Raw genomic sequence first — 19,151 nt, 5'->3', positions numbered from 1 at the left:
ACAGGCCAAGAAAAATGTATTTTAAGTCTAGTTAAGTCTAGTAGCTCCTAAACTGTCAGAAGAAGGTGAGGTAAATACTCTTTGTAATGTCTGAGTTGATTAGACTGACCATCTAGGACAGCAGAATATTAAGAAAAAAATCTACTTAAGTTTCTATTCACGTTCTCTAGGTTATAATGCTGACCGACTCTAGCTTATGAAGACAATTTTCTGCTTCATCATGGAAAAAGGTGAGGGTGTGCAGTATGGGGGAGGGGAACCTACTCTAGTAATAAAAAAATTGGTGAGAAAAATAGTTACAGCAAGCCACTGTTTCACATCTTCCAAGTCATGACGCAGAATTTACTGTTTGCTCCAACAGTATGACTACTCCAAGAAAGATCAGGAATATTTTTGAGTGTAATACAAAGAAACTGATCTTTCCATCTGCTGTTTTTTTTTTTTCTTTCCATCTGCTGTTTTAAAGTAAACTTACAGTTTACTTTTTCAAGTCATAGGGTGTCTAGGTCAGATATTCCTACTTGCTACTTCAGGACTTGCTCTAAGTATTTCCCAGAAGCTTCCTATATAAAGTCTATACTACTGGGACCTGACTACTTGTATAAATTCACATTCTTTACAAATTCCTGCTTAAGAGTGAACTACACAGAATTTCTTTGTTTATATTTCAGGTTTTCTCACTACATACAATACATGATATTTCAATAAAGTCTCAATTTTCAAAGTACCAATCAATAAGTGAGGATGGTAGAAAACACAGCTCACCTCATCAAGAATTTCAAGAAATACCACTACAGCCATTGCATAGAACCAGTTATGTTAAATAATCAGGTTATATTAATAATGGAAAAGTTCTTAACTTTGAGAAAGTTGTCAGGCTAATAATGTCAACAATCCTTGACAATCATGTCAAATTCTTCAACATATTTGCTACCTTAATATAAAAGTACATTTACCATTACTGGGAGAAAAACTTTTGTCTTATGACTTATATTTCCATTCAGAAACTTCTCCTTCCAATGATTTTCTTTTCTTAGTTTCCTTTTTATTATTTTTCCAAATGATTTTCTGTCAGTGTAATTTCATTAATATAATCTGCTTGAATTACTAAGCAGGAGTGATAGAAATATTTGTCCTAAAACAATGAACCTACTGGCAAAGTTTTTACTAAGAAAAAATAATTAAGGAAATCAGATATAAGATCATTAAAAATCTCATGTATGTTAATAACATACCTTATTAAATTTTTTTAATTCCCAGATTCCAAATGTACTGCCTATCCTAAAATCAACTTCACTTTTCCCTTACTAACTAGCCCTAATTTCGTATGTGATTTTTAAAAAGAAATTGGCTATCAATAATAAATTTCATGAATTAGAATAAATCCCTAACTCTCCTCACAGTTGTCGAAGTATCACCAGAGCCAGATATAAAGTTTAAGAGCAGCTTTCTGGGAAGACCAGAAAGAAAATTATAGGCTGATATGAGGCTCCATCAGGGATTCTGAAAACTAAAAATGTTTCCTAAGTATAAAAAGGTGCTATACCCAGATTAAAGATAATTCTCACCTGGATAAGCCCAGATGTGCTTGAACTGGGTTTACGTTTATAGGCCACAAGCTTCCCTGCAGGAGAAAGCCCTGCATAAAAAGGCAGACCTTTGCCTCCATGCAATCTTTCCCTCACTGAATCCAAGGCATCTGTTTGCACAGAAGTGCGATCATCCATTTTCCCAGGGGATAATGGACCATCAGGAGTCTCTGATTCAGATTTCTCAGCCATATCATCTTGGTCTTGACATGATGGCATAGAGATTTTCACACGAGAAGAATAAACAGGAGGGTTCTTCTCACCCCGGCTCTTTCGCTGAGAAGCCAACTCAATGATGAAGCTGCCCACCTTAAGTGACTGTGGCATGTTGCTATTGATGTGCTGGGATAAGATGCTCAAAATCTTGTTCCGATCCTCCTCCCAATTGCAGTCTGAGATGATCTCTATCAGTTTGGTGGGACCACCAGGTGACCGCTGATGCACATAGGAGGTAGAAGAGGATTCCCCTTCATTGCAGGAAGATTTCCAACTATTTTCTGATGAAGAATTGAAAGATATTTTTCTACATTACATCACTGCACTAAACTTTGAAAAAAATTTATTTTCCCTAAATCCTCAGAAAAATGCCAAGGGTAAAAAAAAAGGGCAATGGTTATTCAGTGTTCCATACCTATGTACTTTCAGTGATAGTTCAAAAAACAGCTTATCATTCATAATCTGAGTGTTTTCTAGAAAGAAATAAAGACTCCGGAAAATCAAATTACACTAATGTTCATAATCCTGATGACTGTACTCATACTAAAAAAGGACCCTCTCAAGACTGCTCTAAAATAAAGTGTTACCAAAATCAAAGCCTGGCCATAAATAAGGTTAAGCTTGTTTGGTATTCTGCTATCCAGATAAGCAAAGCAAAGATACTATGAGATACTTTGTAACACATGAAGGGGAGAGTCAATTCTAAAGAACAGCAAGTGTTCTGGTTTTTTTAAAAGTGCATGGTACCTCTAGTTTCCACCACAAATACTTTTGAACTGTAAGGCAGTTTTTAAAATATTCTGGGAAAATGGAATTAAAACGGAATTTTCCCATGAACTTTTTGAGGCCTTCTTATGTTTATGTGCCCCTCGATATATATGACTGATCAATTTCTACAATGTCTTTATATTCATAGTAACATGTTAACTAGATCTGTATTTCACTAAACACCCAGATCTCTCCAGGAGAGCTTGTAATCAGTGGATTTCAATGACAGGAATGCCAAGACACAGATGACATCAACCTCTGGAGGGACGGTCGGGGCATCAGCCCTTCAGGATGACCACACTGACAGGGGACCTTCACCTTAGCACTCTCCCTCACTTACCTCAGTTACAAAAGCATCACCTACTGTTTCTGTTTTCAGAAGAACAAGTTAGAAAGAGGATACATACATATTCTGATTTAGTGGTTTGGAGTTGTCCCGAAGGATTATAATCTGGACCTATGTTAATATTATCAAATTATAAAATCAATCATCTGACCTTGTGATTTATGAGACTCATTCTCTAGATCACAGGTGGCTTGTTTCAAGGGCTGCTGCTCAGAATCAGGTTCCTAAAGACAGTGACAGAAACATTTCTGTTCAACATACACTCATGTCCATGAACACTTTTATTTCTCAAAACCCATGACCTAACTGATTTCAACTCAAAACAACTCTATACAACAAAATAAAAATGCTCCTAAAGCTTTCCAAAGAAATTAATCTTTACAAAATCAACACTCATCTTTCTCCTGCAGTGTGGCTGGCTGGTGGATCTGAGCCACTGATTTTGTGATTAGCAGTTCAACAATTAATTCTCTGTGCCACCAAGATGCCTTAAATTTCTCAAAGAAGCTTAAAATCATTCAAATGATGAAGTTACATGTGCCCACACAGTTATGTGGCTACAGTGTACAACCCTGAGAGAAACATGAAGCTTTGCTTGCCAATGTTCTTCATAGTAAGTCACAAAGAGAAATTTACATTGGGTTTTATAGCATATTCCAGCAAAGAAAGCAAAATATCCGTTTAACAGGGCAAATTTCACTTATTTAGAAAATTCACCAATGTGGGAGGATGTAAACCCTAGTAATTAAGATAACAGATTTAATTAAAATCAGAAATGTTTACATTTTTCAAATGTACTCAAAGGTCAGAAAGAATAACAAAACAGTATAAACTGCTAAGGGGTAGAGCTATACAGTAGATTGATGGGTACCAATTAAGTTTTCTCCAGTCTCTAAGAATTACATTTTCCTCAAAGTATAATGTAAATTCAAATGTCAGCAACAAGCAATCAAAAAGAAACATGCAAAAGAAACATGCAACAAGCAAGCCACCTTCAGACTATAGTCCCCAGGACTAGAATGGCATGAGCGCTGCTGCGGGAATGATGGGGATGTGGGTAGGGATGGATGCTTCCGTTTTGTTCGTTCATACACTCGAACTCGGGCACAAGTCATCATACTTTCAAAGTATAAGTAGACTGGATCTTTGTCCTCTTCCCGAATCTGTAAGTTTCATACACCAAAATATTCTTTACATTGGGAAGAATTGCTTCGATATGTTTCATCTTTGTTTCTATTACAATAGTTGAAATTTTTAAAGGCAAAGTTTAAGTTAAAATCATTTAAGGACAGCTAATATGTGCTGAATTTGGGGGCAGTTATGAAGGATTCTGGTGCTCTATTAAGAAATTTCAGATCATTCCACAGGAGTGCTTCTCAAACTATCTGCAGTGAAGGATATGATTTGTTAACTACAGATTTTTAAAATCACTTTGTCAAATTTTCTACATAGACAGTACCTGAGTTATGAACAAGCAACTGAGTACAACTAGATTTACAAATAAATGTACAACCTCTAGTTTACCAACCAGTCTCCATAAAACCTACTATATTTTCAGGTACATATACACTGCTTCATAATTAACAAACAGACACTACTTTGTGATGTACACCAAAACATTATTATTATTGTATTATTATGTTAAAGTTGTTTTAAAGTACCTAGAAGTGTTTAGTTTTTTTATAGATAGGTACACACTGTATAGAAGTATATTTGACTAATATTAGATAAAAAAGGACCTCACTATTCTGATGCACAAATATGATTTAAATGACTTAGGTCTAAAACTTGTTCGTCATAATGCTCACATTCATCACATATGAGCAATAATTTGCAGAACAGAACTGGTACATAGACCACCCAGTAGCATTATACAAAAAGATCTTTCTTTACATTAATGGAGTGGGAAAACAGAAGTTGATTTTATCATGAGATTTGCTTCAGTTATAATAATACAATGCAAGTACCAGCTCTCACTTATGCCTACTATTAGTCTTCACACACTGTAAATATTACATGTTATTTTAAATGTTGAGTTTTGTATTTACGGCATATAAAAAATTTGCTTGAAAAAAAAATGACTGCGTTATTTCCAGGGCTTGAAATGAGTTCATTCCAGTTCAAACCTCTAAGATTTGGCCTTTCCAAATATCTACATCAAAATCTATGATTTAACAAGATTCCCAAAGTGATTCTTAGGTGTGTATATATAAGGTACACATATTCAATAAGGATCTGTAAAGATCAATTAAAAATTCTAGTTGGAACCCATCCTTTATAATAATTGTAACTTGCCATAAAAAATAAAACTCAAAGCTTACCACAGGATTAGGTTTGGGAGTATATGGCTTTGCAGGTTTAATTCCAGTGAGCACTTTGCCCTTCACAGTAGTAGATAGAACTTCTGGTTGAGGCAACAACAATGGTTTCATAGGCTCAACAACGGAGGGAGTTGGAATATAAACGGGCTCTGGATCTACTTCACCTTCTACTTTTACCCATAATGGGTAATGGCGAATGGGCTGTTCAGGCTCTGTTTCACATATGGCTTAACAAAAGAAAGGATATCACATGTTAGGCAACTTTGTCATCAAAAGGTCAAGACTGAGACACTGCCAAAACAAATTACGCTTCCTCAGAGTTCAAAAACAAGCAACTCAATTGATGGGAAGGAGCACATACAGAGTGGAGACCCAAAACCCACCTGTAAGATTATTGGACAGTCCCTCAGAGAAGCGCCACACAGAAGGGATGATGATAAACCCAGGGTCTGGTACAGCACTGATGAAACACACTACTATCGTCTAATTCTTTAAGACTTCCTCCCTGACTGTTACAATTTTTGTTTTACCTCAATCTTGTTAAAACTTTCTATGTTCATTTGTATAATTAAGATCATTTAATTCATGAAAGTCAAGATAGATAACTCTTCAGAAACATTAAAAGGAGTAATGATTCCCAGAGGGTACTGGCAGGGGGCAGAGGAGGTAAAGGGGGCGGGGGAGACAGGACACGAGGTGTGTGTGTGTGTGTGCGCGCGCGCGCGTGCACGCAGAGAGCTGATATCAAAGAGTTTAAGAAGAAAATATTTTGAAGCTGATTGTGGTAGCACTTGTACAATTATGCTTGATCTAATTGTAAATGCACCCAATAAAATGATCCATCAACTAGATCCCTGCTAAAAACAAACAATAAAAAACATTTAGTTCCCCTCATTTATCTTATTTTACCAAGTGTTTATTGAACCACTTACTATAAACCTGTGAACCAGATAGGGTTTTATGCACTAGAATACAGCTATGAGAAAAACAAAGTTCTTGCCCTCACAAGTTCTTCCCTTTTTGTACTTAAAAAAACAACTTGTATTTGACTTACAAGCTCAAGTTCTTCCAATGATAGGTGTTTATAATCTTCATTATTGTCATCTTTAGCTTTTGAGTCCAAAATTTCCTGTAGGTGTATATTAGGCATTTCTGTGGTAATTTCGTTGTTGATATTAACGTAAGATGTGACACTATTTTCTGAAATATCACTATAAAAGTTAACTGTTGTGTCCTGAATTTGCATAAAGTTATCAATCTCAGTAACTTCTGTTTACTATCGTCATTGCCACATAAGAAACTGCAATTCTTGAATCATGGTCTTATGTTGCAGGTGATATTGCATAGTTTGTTTTTTGAAGCTCTGAATGCACTCATTAGACATAGAGAATCCATCATCATTTTTAAGTTTTGCCATTTCTTATGCCTTTGCCTACAGGATGGATCCTTAAAAGGAAACATTTGGGGACAGAAGCTTGAAGAAATCACACAGAAAAATTTTATCATTTCCCTTCTTTGTGAAGTTTAAATTGGTATTACTCATGTATTTTTCAACTATTTGATAGTTTTCTTCAAACTTCAGTAAATTTGCATTTTGCTGTACTTTATTAATAGTCTATCTTTAGTTATTATTTTAACAGAAAAATTTTTTATTTCAAGATAATTTTTTATCTAATATCTGTAGCTGTGAAGGAATAAGTGTTTAAGAAAACGAAAGGGAAAATTAACAAGTGGCCACATAGCTCAGAAGCAACAAAGCCCACATGGATGAAGTGCACCAGCCTATGTAATCATGAGCTGTCAAAGGAACCAAATATCAGATATCAAAGAATAAAAAAATAAATCATTGTGAATGAGGGAGAGTGAGGAGTGGAGACCCAAAGTCTATCTGTAGGCAACAGGACATCCCCTTACGGAATGGTCCTGGGGAAGAGACGAGCTAGTCGGGGTGCAGGGTAGCAACGATGAAACATACAATTTTCTTCTAGTTCCTAAATGTTTCCTCCCACCCACTATCATGATCCCAATTCTACTTTACACATCTGACTAGATCAGAGGATGTACACTGGTACAGATAGGAACTGGAAACACAGGGAATCCAGGACGGATGATCCCTTCAGAAGCAGTGGTGAGAGTAGTGATACCGGGAGGGTAGAGGGGAAAGGGGGAACTAATTATAGGGATTTACATATAGCCTCCTTCCTGGGGGATGGACAACAGAAAAGTGGTTGAAGGGAGACGTCGGACAGTGCAAGATATGATAAAATAATAATTTATAAATTATCAAGGGTTCATGAGTGTGAGGGAAGCGGGGAGGGAGGGGGAAAAATGAGGAGCTCATGCCAGGGGCTTAAGTGGAGAGCAAATGTTTTGAGAATGATGAGGGCAATGAATGTACAAATGTGCTTCACACAATTGAAGTATATATGGACTGTGATGAGTTGTATATGCTCCTAATAAAATGTTTTTTTTTAAAGAAAACAAAAGGGAAATATAAACCTACGATATAACAGATTTTGTGCTCGCCCTAATTCATAAGCTATAATTTTAATAACAATTAATTATTTACCGCATATAGTCGAATATAAACCGACCCGAGTATAAGCCGAGGTACCTAATTATTACCTGGGAAACCAGAAAAACTGATTGACTTGAGGATAAGCCTAGGGTGGAAAATGCAGAAGCTATGGGTGTATTTCAGTAATCAAAACAAATGAAAACGAAATTACTAAAAATAGAAACATCAGTGGGGTAATGTACTTAAATATTTATTTTAAATAAAAACCCTAAATAAAAGGACACCAAGTCATTTAACATTAGTAAACCAGCACAATAAGTGGAAAATAGGCTCAACAAAAACAATAAGGTATCAACAATGATACCTTAAGAGTACCATTCCCTGAGCAAAATCAGCAACCAAGCTAAAATATAGAGTTAAAATCCTTCAAAACTGGATTCTTCATCATCATCATCCGTATCCCAATGCAGAGCTTCAGCTGGTGCCCTCACTGAGATCGCCGTCATCACCATTGCTGCTGTCATTTTCATACAAAGCGCAGTCTTCACTGCCATCCATAGCATTACTAATACTATATTTCTGGAAGGCACGTCGCACCATGTCTTCTGGTATGTCTTCCCATGCCTCTCGAACCCACTTTGCTATTAACTCTGTGTCAGGCTTCATGAGAGTTCCTCCTTTTGTTAGTGGGGCTTGACCAGAGGACATCCATTCATGCCACATCCTTCGCACAAGGACTTTGAAGGGCTTATTCAAAGATACGAATCATTGGATGGCTCTGATTGGTTAGATGTGAGTAAACAAACATTCAAAGCCCTGCAGTGTCAGCGGGGCTTTGAATGGACAGCGTAGAAATGGCAATCACCCGCGAGATAACGGGCAGGCAGCGAGATGTTACACCTCACTTTTCCAGCAGATTTTTTGTTCTGAAAAACTCAGCTTATACACGAGTATATATGGTAACAATGAGTTATTTTAAGAACAATGAGTTCTCATGATTTGTCCCTAGCTCCATACTTGCCCACATAGAGATCCCTGAGAATATGGTTCCTAATGTGGTAAAGAAAGCAGATAGTATTCAACTATCACAAAGAATAGCACTTGAGGGTCTTACAAGCTTGTCTTAAAACAAGCTGCCAACTAAATGAGTTGTTAGCTAAGTCCACCCAGAAGTACACCAACCCATGTGATCCAAGGACTGGAAATACTAAAATCCAAGACCAGAGTGAAGAATATTAGAGCTTAAATGTCACGCCCTAGTTTGCAGAACGCTATGGATGACAGTAAAAGCTTTCTCCTCCTCATCCTTTCCTTGGCAGTGCAAGAAAATTCCAAAACCAAACCCACTGCCATTGAGAACATTTCAACTAATAGTAACCCTATATAGACAGGAAAGAACTACAACTGTGGGTTTCTGAGAGAGTAACTTTTTAAGGCAGTGGAAAGTATCATCTTTCTCCCAAGGAGTGGCTGGTGCTTTCAAACAGGGAACCTCGTCGCTAGCAGCGTCATCAACTACAAGAAGAGTGACGGCGGCTTATAGGAAAGAAAGAGCAGGCCATTTTGTTTATACTGGCAAAAAATAAAGAATACTTTTGTAAATGACTGGCTTCTGGAGTCTAACTTTGGTCAAGGATGAGAAAAACGGGGTAAACCAAGTAATGAAACATAATAGGTACAGTATATCCCTTATGTAAATTGGGAATCTTCCTTTTGTTGCTTTGAAATGTAATCATGCTTTTAAGAGCTAGTTAAGAGTAAATTCTGCAGACAGATATGGATTGAATTTAACAATTCTGTATTATGAGGAAGCTTCAAACATTCTTTTTTAAAAAATATGGAATTAAAATATAATTAACCTTTCCCACAAACTTTTTGAAACTCCCTCATATTTGATTTTAAACGTTTAAAATCTGAGGGCGGAGGGGGAAAAAATGAAGAGCTGACACCAATGGCTCAAGTACAAAGAAATGTTTTGAAAATGATGAAAAAAATTGTAACATATATACAAATGTGCATGTCACAATGGATGGATGTATAGATTGTGACAACAGCTGTACAAGCAAAAAAAGAGCTGTACAAGGTCCCAATAAAATGATTTTTAAAAACTTTAAATTCTTATGTCTATAAAAATCTAACTTACTTAAATACTAAAATAATAATCAGAATAGCCAGGCAATGGTCACAAAACAGGCAAGAGACCAGAAACCATCTTCAATGTCAAACTGCATGTCAGCTTGCTGTAGCTACTCAGTGTTTTGTAGAGAAAGTGGCTGTCACATTGTCCAACTATGACCAGATGCGTAAACTGGTGCAACATCTGCAAGTGTCTTTAACTTTGTTAAATGTGTTAAATTTCACTTTCAATAGCCTAATCTAAAATTGACTGTTCTTTACTACATTAATTATAATACAGACAATCCAAAAATATGTAATGTCCAACCAAAAGAACTAGAATACTATAAAGCCATTAAAATTTAAATTACAATGTAAATTCATACTTAGGAAAGCAGGTCTTATGACACTCAACTTTGAAAGTAAAATATGCATTATAATAGTACAATGCCACATATATAGAGCAGGTCCTTTACTGGGTATATGTATGCATGCACAAACATGTAGATTCACAACAAAATTCTACAAGGCCACTAGTCATAATCTCAGACTGTAATGAGTACATAACTTCTGCATATGCCGACCCAAGTATCTGCCAAGACACCTAATTTTAGCACAAAAACGAAATTTAAAATGTGCTGAAAAACTCACCTTATAATCAAGTATATACGGTAATGTTAAATATAAATGGCTAAAAAAGGATTAATTTGAATAACATTAATCTTGGTATTATTACTCATAACCTGATAAATAAGTAACAAGATATAGTCTCAATTATATGGTAAAGTCATATTCAATACATTAGAAGAGATTATAAAAGTCTAACAGAAAGAAGGTAAAAATGTTACGTAGGCCTACATCTGACTTTATCAAAAAGAAAAACTAGCTTCCTAAAAGAGCACATAATGATTGGCTCTGCCCTACCCAATTCTACCACCAATTGCCCACAACCACTGGGTACCTGGCTCAAACCAAGACCTGAAGGTCTTGTCGCAAATACCCCTTTTAATAAAATGCAATGGATTATATTGGTCATCTGTTCACTTTCCAAGGTAAATAAATCAAAAAGAAAAATGGATGAAATCTCAAAGCCCCTCTGGAAGTCCAAATGACAGAATAATTCATATTTAGCAGTCATTCTCAGAGAAAAATCCATTTTCAAAAGGCACGTGTGTGGGCAGACCACATAGAAAACGCATTCAGATGCCAAGAATTTCCTCATATATCAGATAAGCATGTATCAGGATTAAAAGTAAATGTCTCAGGTGTTTAAAGTGCATAAACTTTTAAAAGATCGGTTTTGCCCAAAATTAGGAGCACATTTATGTTTTACCTCCAACTAATACTCACTGTATTCCAGCTTCTTTCTTTTCTTCTTCTCTTTTAATAGCTCCTCTTCCTCTCTGTCATCCTCCTCTCCTTCTTCCCTCACCTCTTCTCCCAAAGTATCATAAAATATTGGATCTCGATGAGCAGCTTTCCTCGGCAAATGCTTTGTTTTAGATCCTCCTTTAACAAGTACAACTTTTCTTTTCAAACAAGTGCAACCAAACATGCAGTCTGGCCGGCGGCAGTGAGCAGGCTGGCGCTTCTCCAAAGCTAGACTGGAGCACACACAGCCCAGTCGACAAAAGTCATTGTTGCATGGAGGGGCTCTGCTCCGCAGGGTTGTGTGGATAGGTTTAGTTTTGAGAGACGCCTAAGATTAAAGTAGAGAATTGTGAGTCTACTAAATTTCCCAAATATGTAGGTGTTCTAACTGGCCTGCCTTCTTTTCTAACAACACATGTTTAACACTGATTCAAAGGGTAGATTGAAAGTACAGACAGAACTGTGAGCAACCTCTCCTTCTAATACATGGCACAGATAAGCAGAAGAAATATTGATTCATTAGTCAACATTTCAACAAAGATAAATTTACTCAAAATAAATTTATTTACACAATGCTCTAAGTCAGGGTTTACAAACTAACGTCAACAGACCATAATAAGCCTGGTTTGTCAGTAAAATTTCACTGAAATAGATCTGGGCCCGATCATTTGCATATTGTCCACAGCAACCAGCAGCAAAGCTAACTTCCTGCAACGGAGACCACACGGTCTACAAAACCAAAACTATTTACTCTCCAAACTTTTTCAGAGGTTTGCCAATCTCTGACTACGGTGATTTTTAAAAAGGCAGTGGATAATACAGACAAAAATGTTTAAGGATGATGATTAATCTTACATTTAGTCTTAACTTCTGATGTTCAATTCTCAACTATAGTCACACAATTTAAAAATACATTAGATATAAAAAAAATCAATGATTTAAAAATGATCACCTTGGTGGACGGAGGGGAGGGGAGGACTGGTAGGGAGTGACCAAGAGCAAGGTAACTGAGAGGAATTACTGAAACCAGAATGAAGGCTAAACATGGTAATGGGTCGGGAGGAAAGCGAAAGGAAATAGAGGAAAGGAGTAGGAGGCAAAGTGCATACAGAGAAGCCTAAATACAGACATGTACATATGTAAATATATTTATGATTATGGGGGCAATAGATTTATATGCATATATTTATAGGTTCAGTAGTAGGGTAGCAGATGAACATTGGGCCTCCTCATGCATAATCCCCCAATACAATAGCACCTCGCCCTGCTAAACAGTCATTGCAGGATACCCACCTTCCCTACATGATCACTGAAGACAGACGTGTGTGTAAGCAAACGTGGTGAAGAAAGCTGATGGTGCCCGGCTATCAAAAAGATATAGCGTCTGGGGTCTTAAAGGCTTAAAGGCAAATAAGCGGCCATCTAGCTCAGAAGCAGCAAAGCCCACAGAGAAGAAGCACACGGCCTAAGCGAATACAAGGTGTTGAATGGACCATGTAACACATACAAAGGAACAAAAACAATCATTGTGTGATCACCTTCCTCACATAATCGCTGAAGACGAAAGTGTGCATGGGCAAGTGTGGTGAAGAAGGCTGATGGTGCCCGGCTACTGAGAGATATAGCGTCTGGGGACTTAAAGGCTTGAAAGCAAACAAGCGACCATCTAGCCCAGAAGCAACCGAACCCACACGGAAGCAGTACACCAACATAGGTGACCGTGAAGGACAGAGGAGACCAGGTCTCCAACAACAAAGGTGGGGTGGTGGTGAGAATCACATCACCGTGAAAGAGGGGGAGTGCGTGATGGGGACCCAATGCCCATCTGTAGACAGCTGGATACCCCTTCCAGAGGGGTAGTGTGGAGGAGATGGGCCACTCAGGGTTCAGTGCAGAAACAATGAAACTCAAAACCTTCCTCTAGTTCCTGAACGCTTCCTCCCCTCCCAATCATCATGACCCCAATTCTACCTTGCCTTGCGGACCTGGTTATACCAGAGGATGTACAGCGGTGCAGTGGGGATCTGGAGGCACAGGGAATCTAGGACAGACGAACCCCTCAACACCAGCGGTGGGAGTGGCGACACCAGGAAGGAAGGGCGTGTAGAAAGGGAGAACCAATCTCGGAGATCTATGTGTAACCTCCTCTCTGGGAGATGGGCAATGGGGAGGCGGGTGAGGGGAGACGCCGGGGAGTGTAAGATAAGATATAAAAGTTATTTATAAACTATCAAGGGACCAGGGGTGGGATCGGGGAGGGAGGGGGATGGGGGGAAAAAAGGGAAACCGAGCTGATTCCAGGAACCCAAGTGGAAGGTGAATTATGAGAATGACGAGTACAACAAATGTATAAGGGTGCTTTGCTCAATTGATGTATGTACAGACTGTGATAAGAGCCTTATGAGCACCAATAAAAAGATTTTTAAAAAATGATCATCTTGTTGCTGTATTGTTTGACAGGCACCCAAGGGCACTAACATGGGTGCATAAACAATATAAAATTTTATTTTCATATTAAATTTTATAAGCAGCAGGTTTTTTGTTCCCCCACCCCCACCCACAGCCCCAACAGATGTGTATTTGGGGGGTGGGATTTGTTTCCTCTGCAATTCAGGATCTTTAAAGCAGCATTTTCAAAGCTGTTTTAACAACATCAGCAAATATACTTAGTTCATATGCTGGAGAATGAAATTAAGGCTTTTAGATATTATTGGAGAGGAATGCTATTTCTAAACACAATTGTACTGTGCCCTCTGCTGGCAGGCTAGACCATGGAGACTTGAGGGTCTAGCTGGTAAAAGTATAAGAAAGGGGACATCTCCTTAGTCTGTAACCAAAAAAACAAATGCTTAGAAATATCTGCCATGAAAATCCCATTCCCAACTTCTTCTCACTACCTTCACCCTCTAGTCAAGCATTAATATGCTTCCAAAAACCCAGGAGATACTTACTTGAGCTGTGAGCAGAGTTGCTAAGGATACATCTGCTCTCTCTTCGGTGATATAAGTCCTTGGTTTGCCTTCCCAAAGTGCACAGTCCTCCAGGTCCATGAGCTTCACCTGAGATTTAGACAAACCTGGTGGCCGAGCTCCCAAAAACGGTTGCTGAGGCTGGTGGTGTGCCTGTCGCAGAGTAATCTGCTTGGGAAAAACATTTTCCTCTGAAGTTGGCACAACCAAGTCATTCATCTGGTTTTCTGAGACAGTGCTTGAAGAATTCTTGGTAACCTTATCTCCTAAAATCATATTGGGCTGCTTCTGTTTTGATGAAACAGGATATGGTAAGATGGATTTATAAGATGATTTAGTTCGGCCACTGACATTTGCCTGTTTGTTTTGAGGTTTAACCTTTCGAGAAGGAAGGGGTACAGAATGAGGCTTCAAAGAGTAAGAGGTAGAAGGGGAAATGGCAGATTGCTTCTTCAATACACTGTCCAGTGTCCGTACGTAACTAGTACTCTTGGTGGGTAGTTGGTATACCACAGGAGATGTGGGAGCATTGGAAGAGAAGCCCATGCTTGTTTCCATCAGCTTGCCTTCATTTTCCAAATATTCATCTAGCTTGTCACTACAGAAAGCAGAACGGTTTTTCAATGAAGCATCTGAATTGCCCCCTAAAATAGAGAGACACAAGATACTTTTAGTAATCTAGGGGGGGGTGTAAAAAGGCAGGGTATATTGCATTTTATTTTGGGGGAAGGTATATTGCATTGTTAATCTAAATTGCCTTTCTTTTTAAATCACACAAACATCAGTAATGAAATAGCTTACGAAATACAAACAAAATAAAACAGATCTTTAGGGGACAGGGAGAGTACACACACAAAAAATATCTGGGTACACTGGATTAGAAACTACTGAATCTTCTAAACTGTCCTTCATAAGGACAGTAAAATACAAAAACCAAAAGAAGAGATGTAAGTCTGATACGAATCACATTAAAACCCATTCTCTAAGGGAAAGTTAAGATGTTTACTTAAATTATGTCTTATCCTTTTATTATTCAAGTTACATTTTATTGAATATTAAACTACTTGTCAAGTGTTAGTGAATATTCAACCTTTGATGACTTATTACCTAACTAGTGAGCTCACAGGTAAATAAAAGTATAGCAAGAATAAAGTGTTATGTAACTCAAAGCAGACCAACAGATGCTAAGGGATTATTTAAGAGATCACGAAGTACCTGGAGTTTGATACAAAACAGTGGGGAAGAGTTAAGACCATAAAAAAGAGTGCAAGAGTCAAAGATTTGGGAAACAATGTTAGCAAATAAATGGTAGATTTATCTCGTTCGTATGTAAATTGCTATAAAGTGCATTGGATAATGGAAAAAAACTAAAAGGAGAAAAAATAACATAGGAGAAATGCTAGGATTACACTTTCACTTTGAGATGAGGTTGCTTCAAAAAGTTTGTGGAAATTTTCCACTATCTTTTAATCTCATGTCTCTACAAACTTTTTGAAATCCCATCATATAAGGCTATTACAATCATGTAAAACTCTAAACACATGTACAAATAATGTTTGAGAATGAGATGATACTTTTACAACTGTATGAAAAACATTAAGAGTAGTTTTAAAAGGTTACAGAGATCATTTAAGTTGTGATTATGGGGAAAATGAACAAACAAAAACAGGCAGGGCAAATTTTCAGTTCACTTTTTTTTTTTTGCGTGTCATCCTTGCGCAGGGGCCGTGCTAATCTTCTCTGTATCATTCCAATTTTAGTATATGTGCTGCCGAAGCGAGCACTCAGTTCACGTTTAAATATGGATAGAATAGATGGAAAAACAAAAGGATCTGGCTTCACATATTAGAATATTTAGATTACAAAATAACTGTGCTACAGCAAAGTTTGAAGAAATCAGATGGTGCCCAGATACCAAAAAGAATAATTTCTAGGGTCTTAAAAGCTTGTCTTCTTCTGATAGCAAAATTATGTAAATGGAGAAGATATGGCATTTGTCAGAGTTACAGGTGAAAACTAAATAAAAGTAGAGTTAAAAAAAAAAAGCTTGTCTTCAAACAAGCAGTCACCTAAGTGAGGTGTCAACTAAGTCCACATGGAAAAAGCACACCCGTCTATGTCATCCAAGGATTATAAATAATAAAATTCAAATCCAGAGAGACTGGTATTGGAGCACCTGGTTTGCATTAAGGTTATAGAAGACACTAGAAGATAAAAGTCCATTAGTAGGGTTCCCATATGGATGAAGCCTCTGGTGAATCCCCCTCCCGTGACCATAGTCTAGGGATGTGCATAGCCTTGATATCAGACAGAGCGCACCGTGAAGTCAACTGTGGTGGATGTGGTTCAGTTAAAATGTAATACCTTACCGTCTGATCTCTCTTTTGACCCTGTTTAAAGTTCAGCTTTTTAGTACTTTCTGATTTCGTTTCAATTGAGGTTTTTCTCAGTTTTGTCTAGTCACTGTTGGTTTTGTTTGGTTGGTTGGTTGCTTCCTGTGTGTTTTGTATGAGTTTGTGCTTTACAGGACAGTCTTCATATGAAATCCGGGATAGATAAATCTAGAGAGGCAGTAACTGGATAAATAATTTCCTAGGTGATGGGCAGCATGGGAGCTTTGGGGGTCAATGCGGAGCTAAGAACAATGAATAAGAGAAGAAAATGTTCTGAAACTGATTGTGGTGGTGACTGCATAACTCTTCTTCATATTATTGAATGATTTAATTTCCAATTGAAGTATATGCCAATGAATGTATTTTTAAAAAGTAATAAACCACTTCTTACCTTCATTCCTAGATGCAGAAGCACCATGAAACTTCCCCCTCCATCCCTTGATTTTGGTGAAGTCATTGGTCTTCCCTGTCCTAGAAACAAAGGGAAATCCAGGATCTATAAAAGAAAAAGAGATGATCAAAATTCTAGCAAGCCAGTGTTCATGATTAAGATTTATCGAAAATTTATAAATCTATTGTTAAGCTAATAAAAAAAAGATATCTTATCAGGGGATATCCAAAATGTCTCTAAGAAAGGACAGTTTGTTTGTTTAAAAACATCTTATTAGGGACTCATACAACTCTTATCACAATCCATACATACATCAAATGTGTAAAGCACATCTGTACATTCTTTGCCCTCATCATTTTCAAAGCATTTGCTCTCCACTTAAGCCCTTGGCATCAGGTCCTCTTTTTTTTCCCCTTCCCTCCCCACTCCCCCCTCCCTCTTGAGCCCTTGATAATTTATAAAATTATTATTTTGTCATGTCTTGCCCTGTCCGATGTCTCTCTTCACCCCGAACGGAAAGTTTTTATTAGTATCGCAAATAACCTTAACTCTAAGTAAGAAATATAGTTACTTACAAATACTACGGACTCACCAGGAGAGGCAGGACTAGTTCCTGTAAGGTTCCAGAAAGGAAAGCTAGTGGCTGGAGCCAAAGGTAGCTGTACTCCCAAGTATTGAAGATCAATGCTCAGTGTTGGATCCACAGAATTCAATTTTAGGCCCACTGCAAGAAAACAAAGAAACACACACACACACACAATCACTTTCTGCTCTTTAGCTACTGGTGGCAAAATGATAAAAAAAAATATGATAGCAAACAGAATTTGCTGTGATTTCTTGGTCCCTGGTCCCTTGGTATTACATATTTACATAATCTCTAGTTTTTGCAACCAAGAAGTGTAGGCAGAACCCGTGGTTTTTTCTAATGAGTGGAATGTGGCAGAAGGGATGAAACCTACATGATTATGTATATGTTATCATGTAAGAGAGTAGCATTCATCCTACAACTGCAAGAAAGTTCAATCTCCCACGCTGACTGGAGAGCTCAATCACACCTCTGATGAAAATCCACTATCCAACAACCTCATTGTAACTTTGTAAGATTCTAAGTAAATGATTCAATTAGCTGGACTCCTGACCCACAAAAACTATGAGACTTTAAACATACATTATTTTAAGTAACTGCTATTGTACTATGTACCAAAAAATAGCTGATATACTCACATAGCAGAATTGAGACCTTTGAGCTCTTAAATATCGATAACCCAAAGAATGCCTGAGGCCCACCATCTAGCCATGCTCGGGTCTGTTTATGGCAGCTGATTATCAGTTTTACATAAAGATGATTACATTAACTGAGTCTATAAACATAGTACATCAGTTACTGGTAGATTAAGGCAATCTTTTAGGAAACTGTTTAACCTAAATTTTCAAATTATTAATAACAAAGAAGTTCAAAGATAACATAGTAACATAATAATTATTAAAAGACACAGGTGCAAAGTTCTCAGTTGTGCTGGTTGAGCCACCACCACTGAGCCTGCCCTGGTACTGGCCTGGGGCCCCCAGAACTGCCTGCAGACCCTATCAATAGCCTCTGAAGCAGGTGCCCCCATGGGAAGCCTGGTCTGGCTCTGCCCCGTCCTGTGTCCTTCCCACCCCCAATACCTTCTGGTGGCTCTACCCGCTATCTCCTTATAATGATTTTTTACTTTTGTGGATTTAGTAAAGACTTTATCAGATAAAATTTGAAAATAAAAGCAAGAAAATTAAAGTCACAGATTTCCAATAAAAATCTCACAGTGCAGTTTCCCTAAAAGACAAAGATATTGCACAAGTTTAGCTATGGCTAATTTCTCTATCTTCCACAGAGCATATATTATGCATAAAAGATGGTTCTTCTGCTTTAATTTACTATTCTAGTTCTTTGAAATAAATAGTTCTGCATGAAGTTAACTGGGTAAGACATAAAACTTAGAAGCCAGAACAACTGGTTTTAATTGTGTTATTTCTCAAATTTTTACCTTTCAAATCCAGTAAGACCAAATTGGACACATGGAATTCAGGACAGATAAAATACTCAGGAACAGTAAGAAGAAGTAACTACAAAGCAAACCTTAGTAAATTTAAAAACATTGATCTTAGCAGATAACA

The 19,151-nt window shown here is 37.5% G+C and overlaps 1 protein-coding gene and 1 non-coding gene across 17 annotated transcripts in view; both read right to left on the bottom strand.

Moving 5' to 3' along the window:
- Positions 1 to 19,151, bottom strand: part of MGA (MAX dimerization protein MGA) — a 114,826-nt gene that overhangs the window by 25,367 nt on the left and 70,308 nt on the right. For 12 of the 16 annotated variants that reach the window (XM_075531320.1, XM_075531322.1, XM_075531321.1 and 9 more), the window contains exons 6-13: positions 17,590 to 17,721; positions 16,998 to 17,102; positions 14,196 to 14,857; positions 11,224 to 11,572; positions 5,241 to 5,467; positions 3,912 to 4,082; positions 3,071 to 3,143; positions 1,569 to 2,086 (exon numbers count right to left, since the gene is read on the bottom strand). In XM_075531320.1, the coding sequence (XP_075387435.1) occupies positions 1,569 to 2,086; positions 3,071 to 3,143; positions 3,912 to 4,082; positions 5,241 to 5,467; positions 11,224 to 11,572; positions 14,196 to 14,857; positions 16,998 to 17,102; positions 17,590 to 17,721 (2,237 nt within the window). The remainder of the gene's footprint in view (positions 1 to 1,568; positions 2,087 to 3,070; positions 3,144 to 3,911; positions 4,083 to 5,240; positions 5,468 to 11,223; positions 11,573 to 14,195; positions 14,858 to 16,997; positions 17,103 to 17,589; positions 17,722 to 19,151) is intronic. The other 4 variants (XM_075531326.1, XM_075531328.1, XM_075531332.1 and 1 more) reach the window with 1 other exon arrangement.
- On the bottom strand, positions 15,890 to 15,997 carry LOC142426999 (U6 spliceosomal RNA). Its single transcript, XR_012779846.1, has one exon. It is a non-coding gene; the product is annotated as a U6 spliceosomal RNA (small nuclear RNA).

The sequence above is a fragment of the Tenrec ecaudatus genome, chromosome 14, assembly GCF_050624435.1.
Source record: "Tenrec ecaudatus isolate mTenEca1 chromosome 14, mTenEca1.hap1, whole genome shotgun sequence".
NCBI lineage: Eukaryota > Metazoa > Chordata > Mammalia > Afrosoricida > Tenrecidae > Tenrec > Tenrec ecaudatus.
The sequence above is the reverse complement of the archived record's forward strand: the minus strand, read 5'-3'. Positions and strand labels throughout refer to the sequence as shown.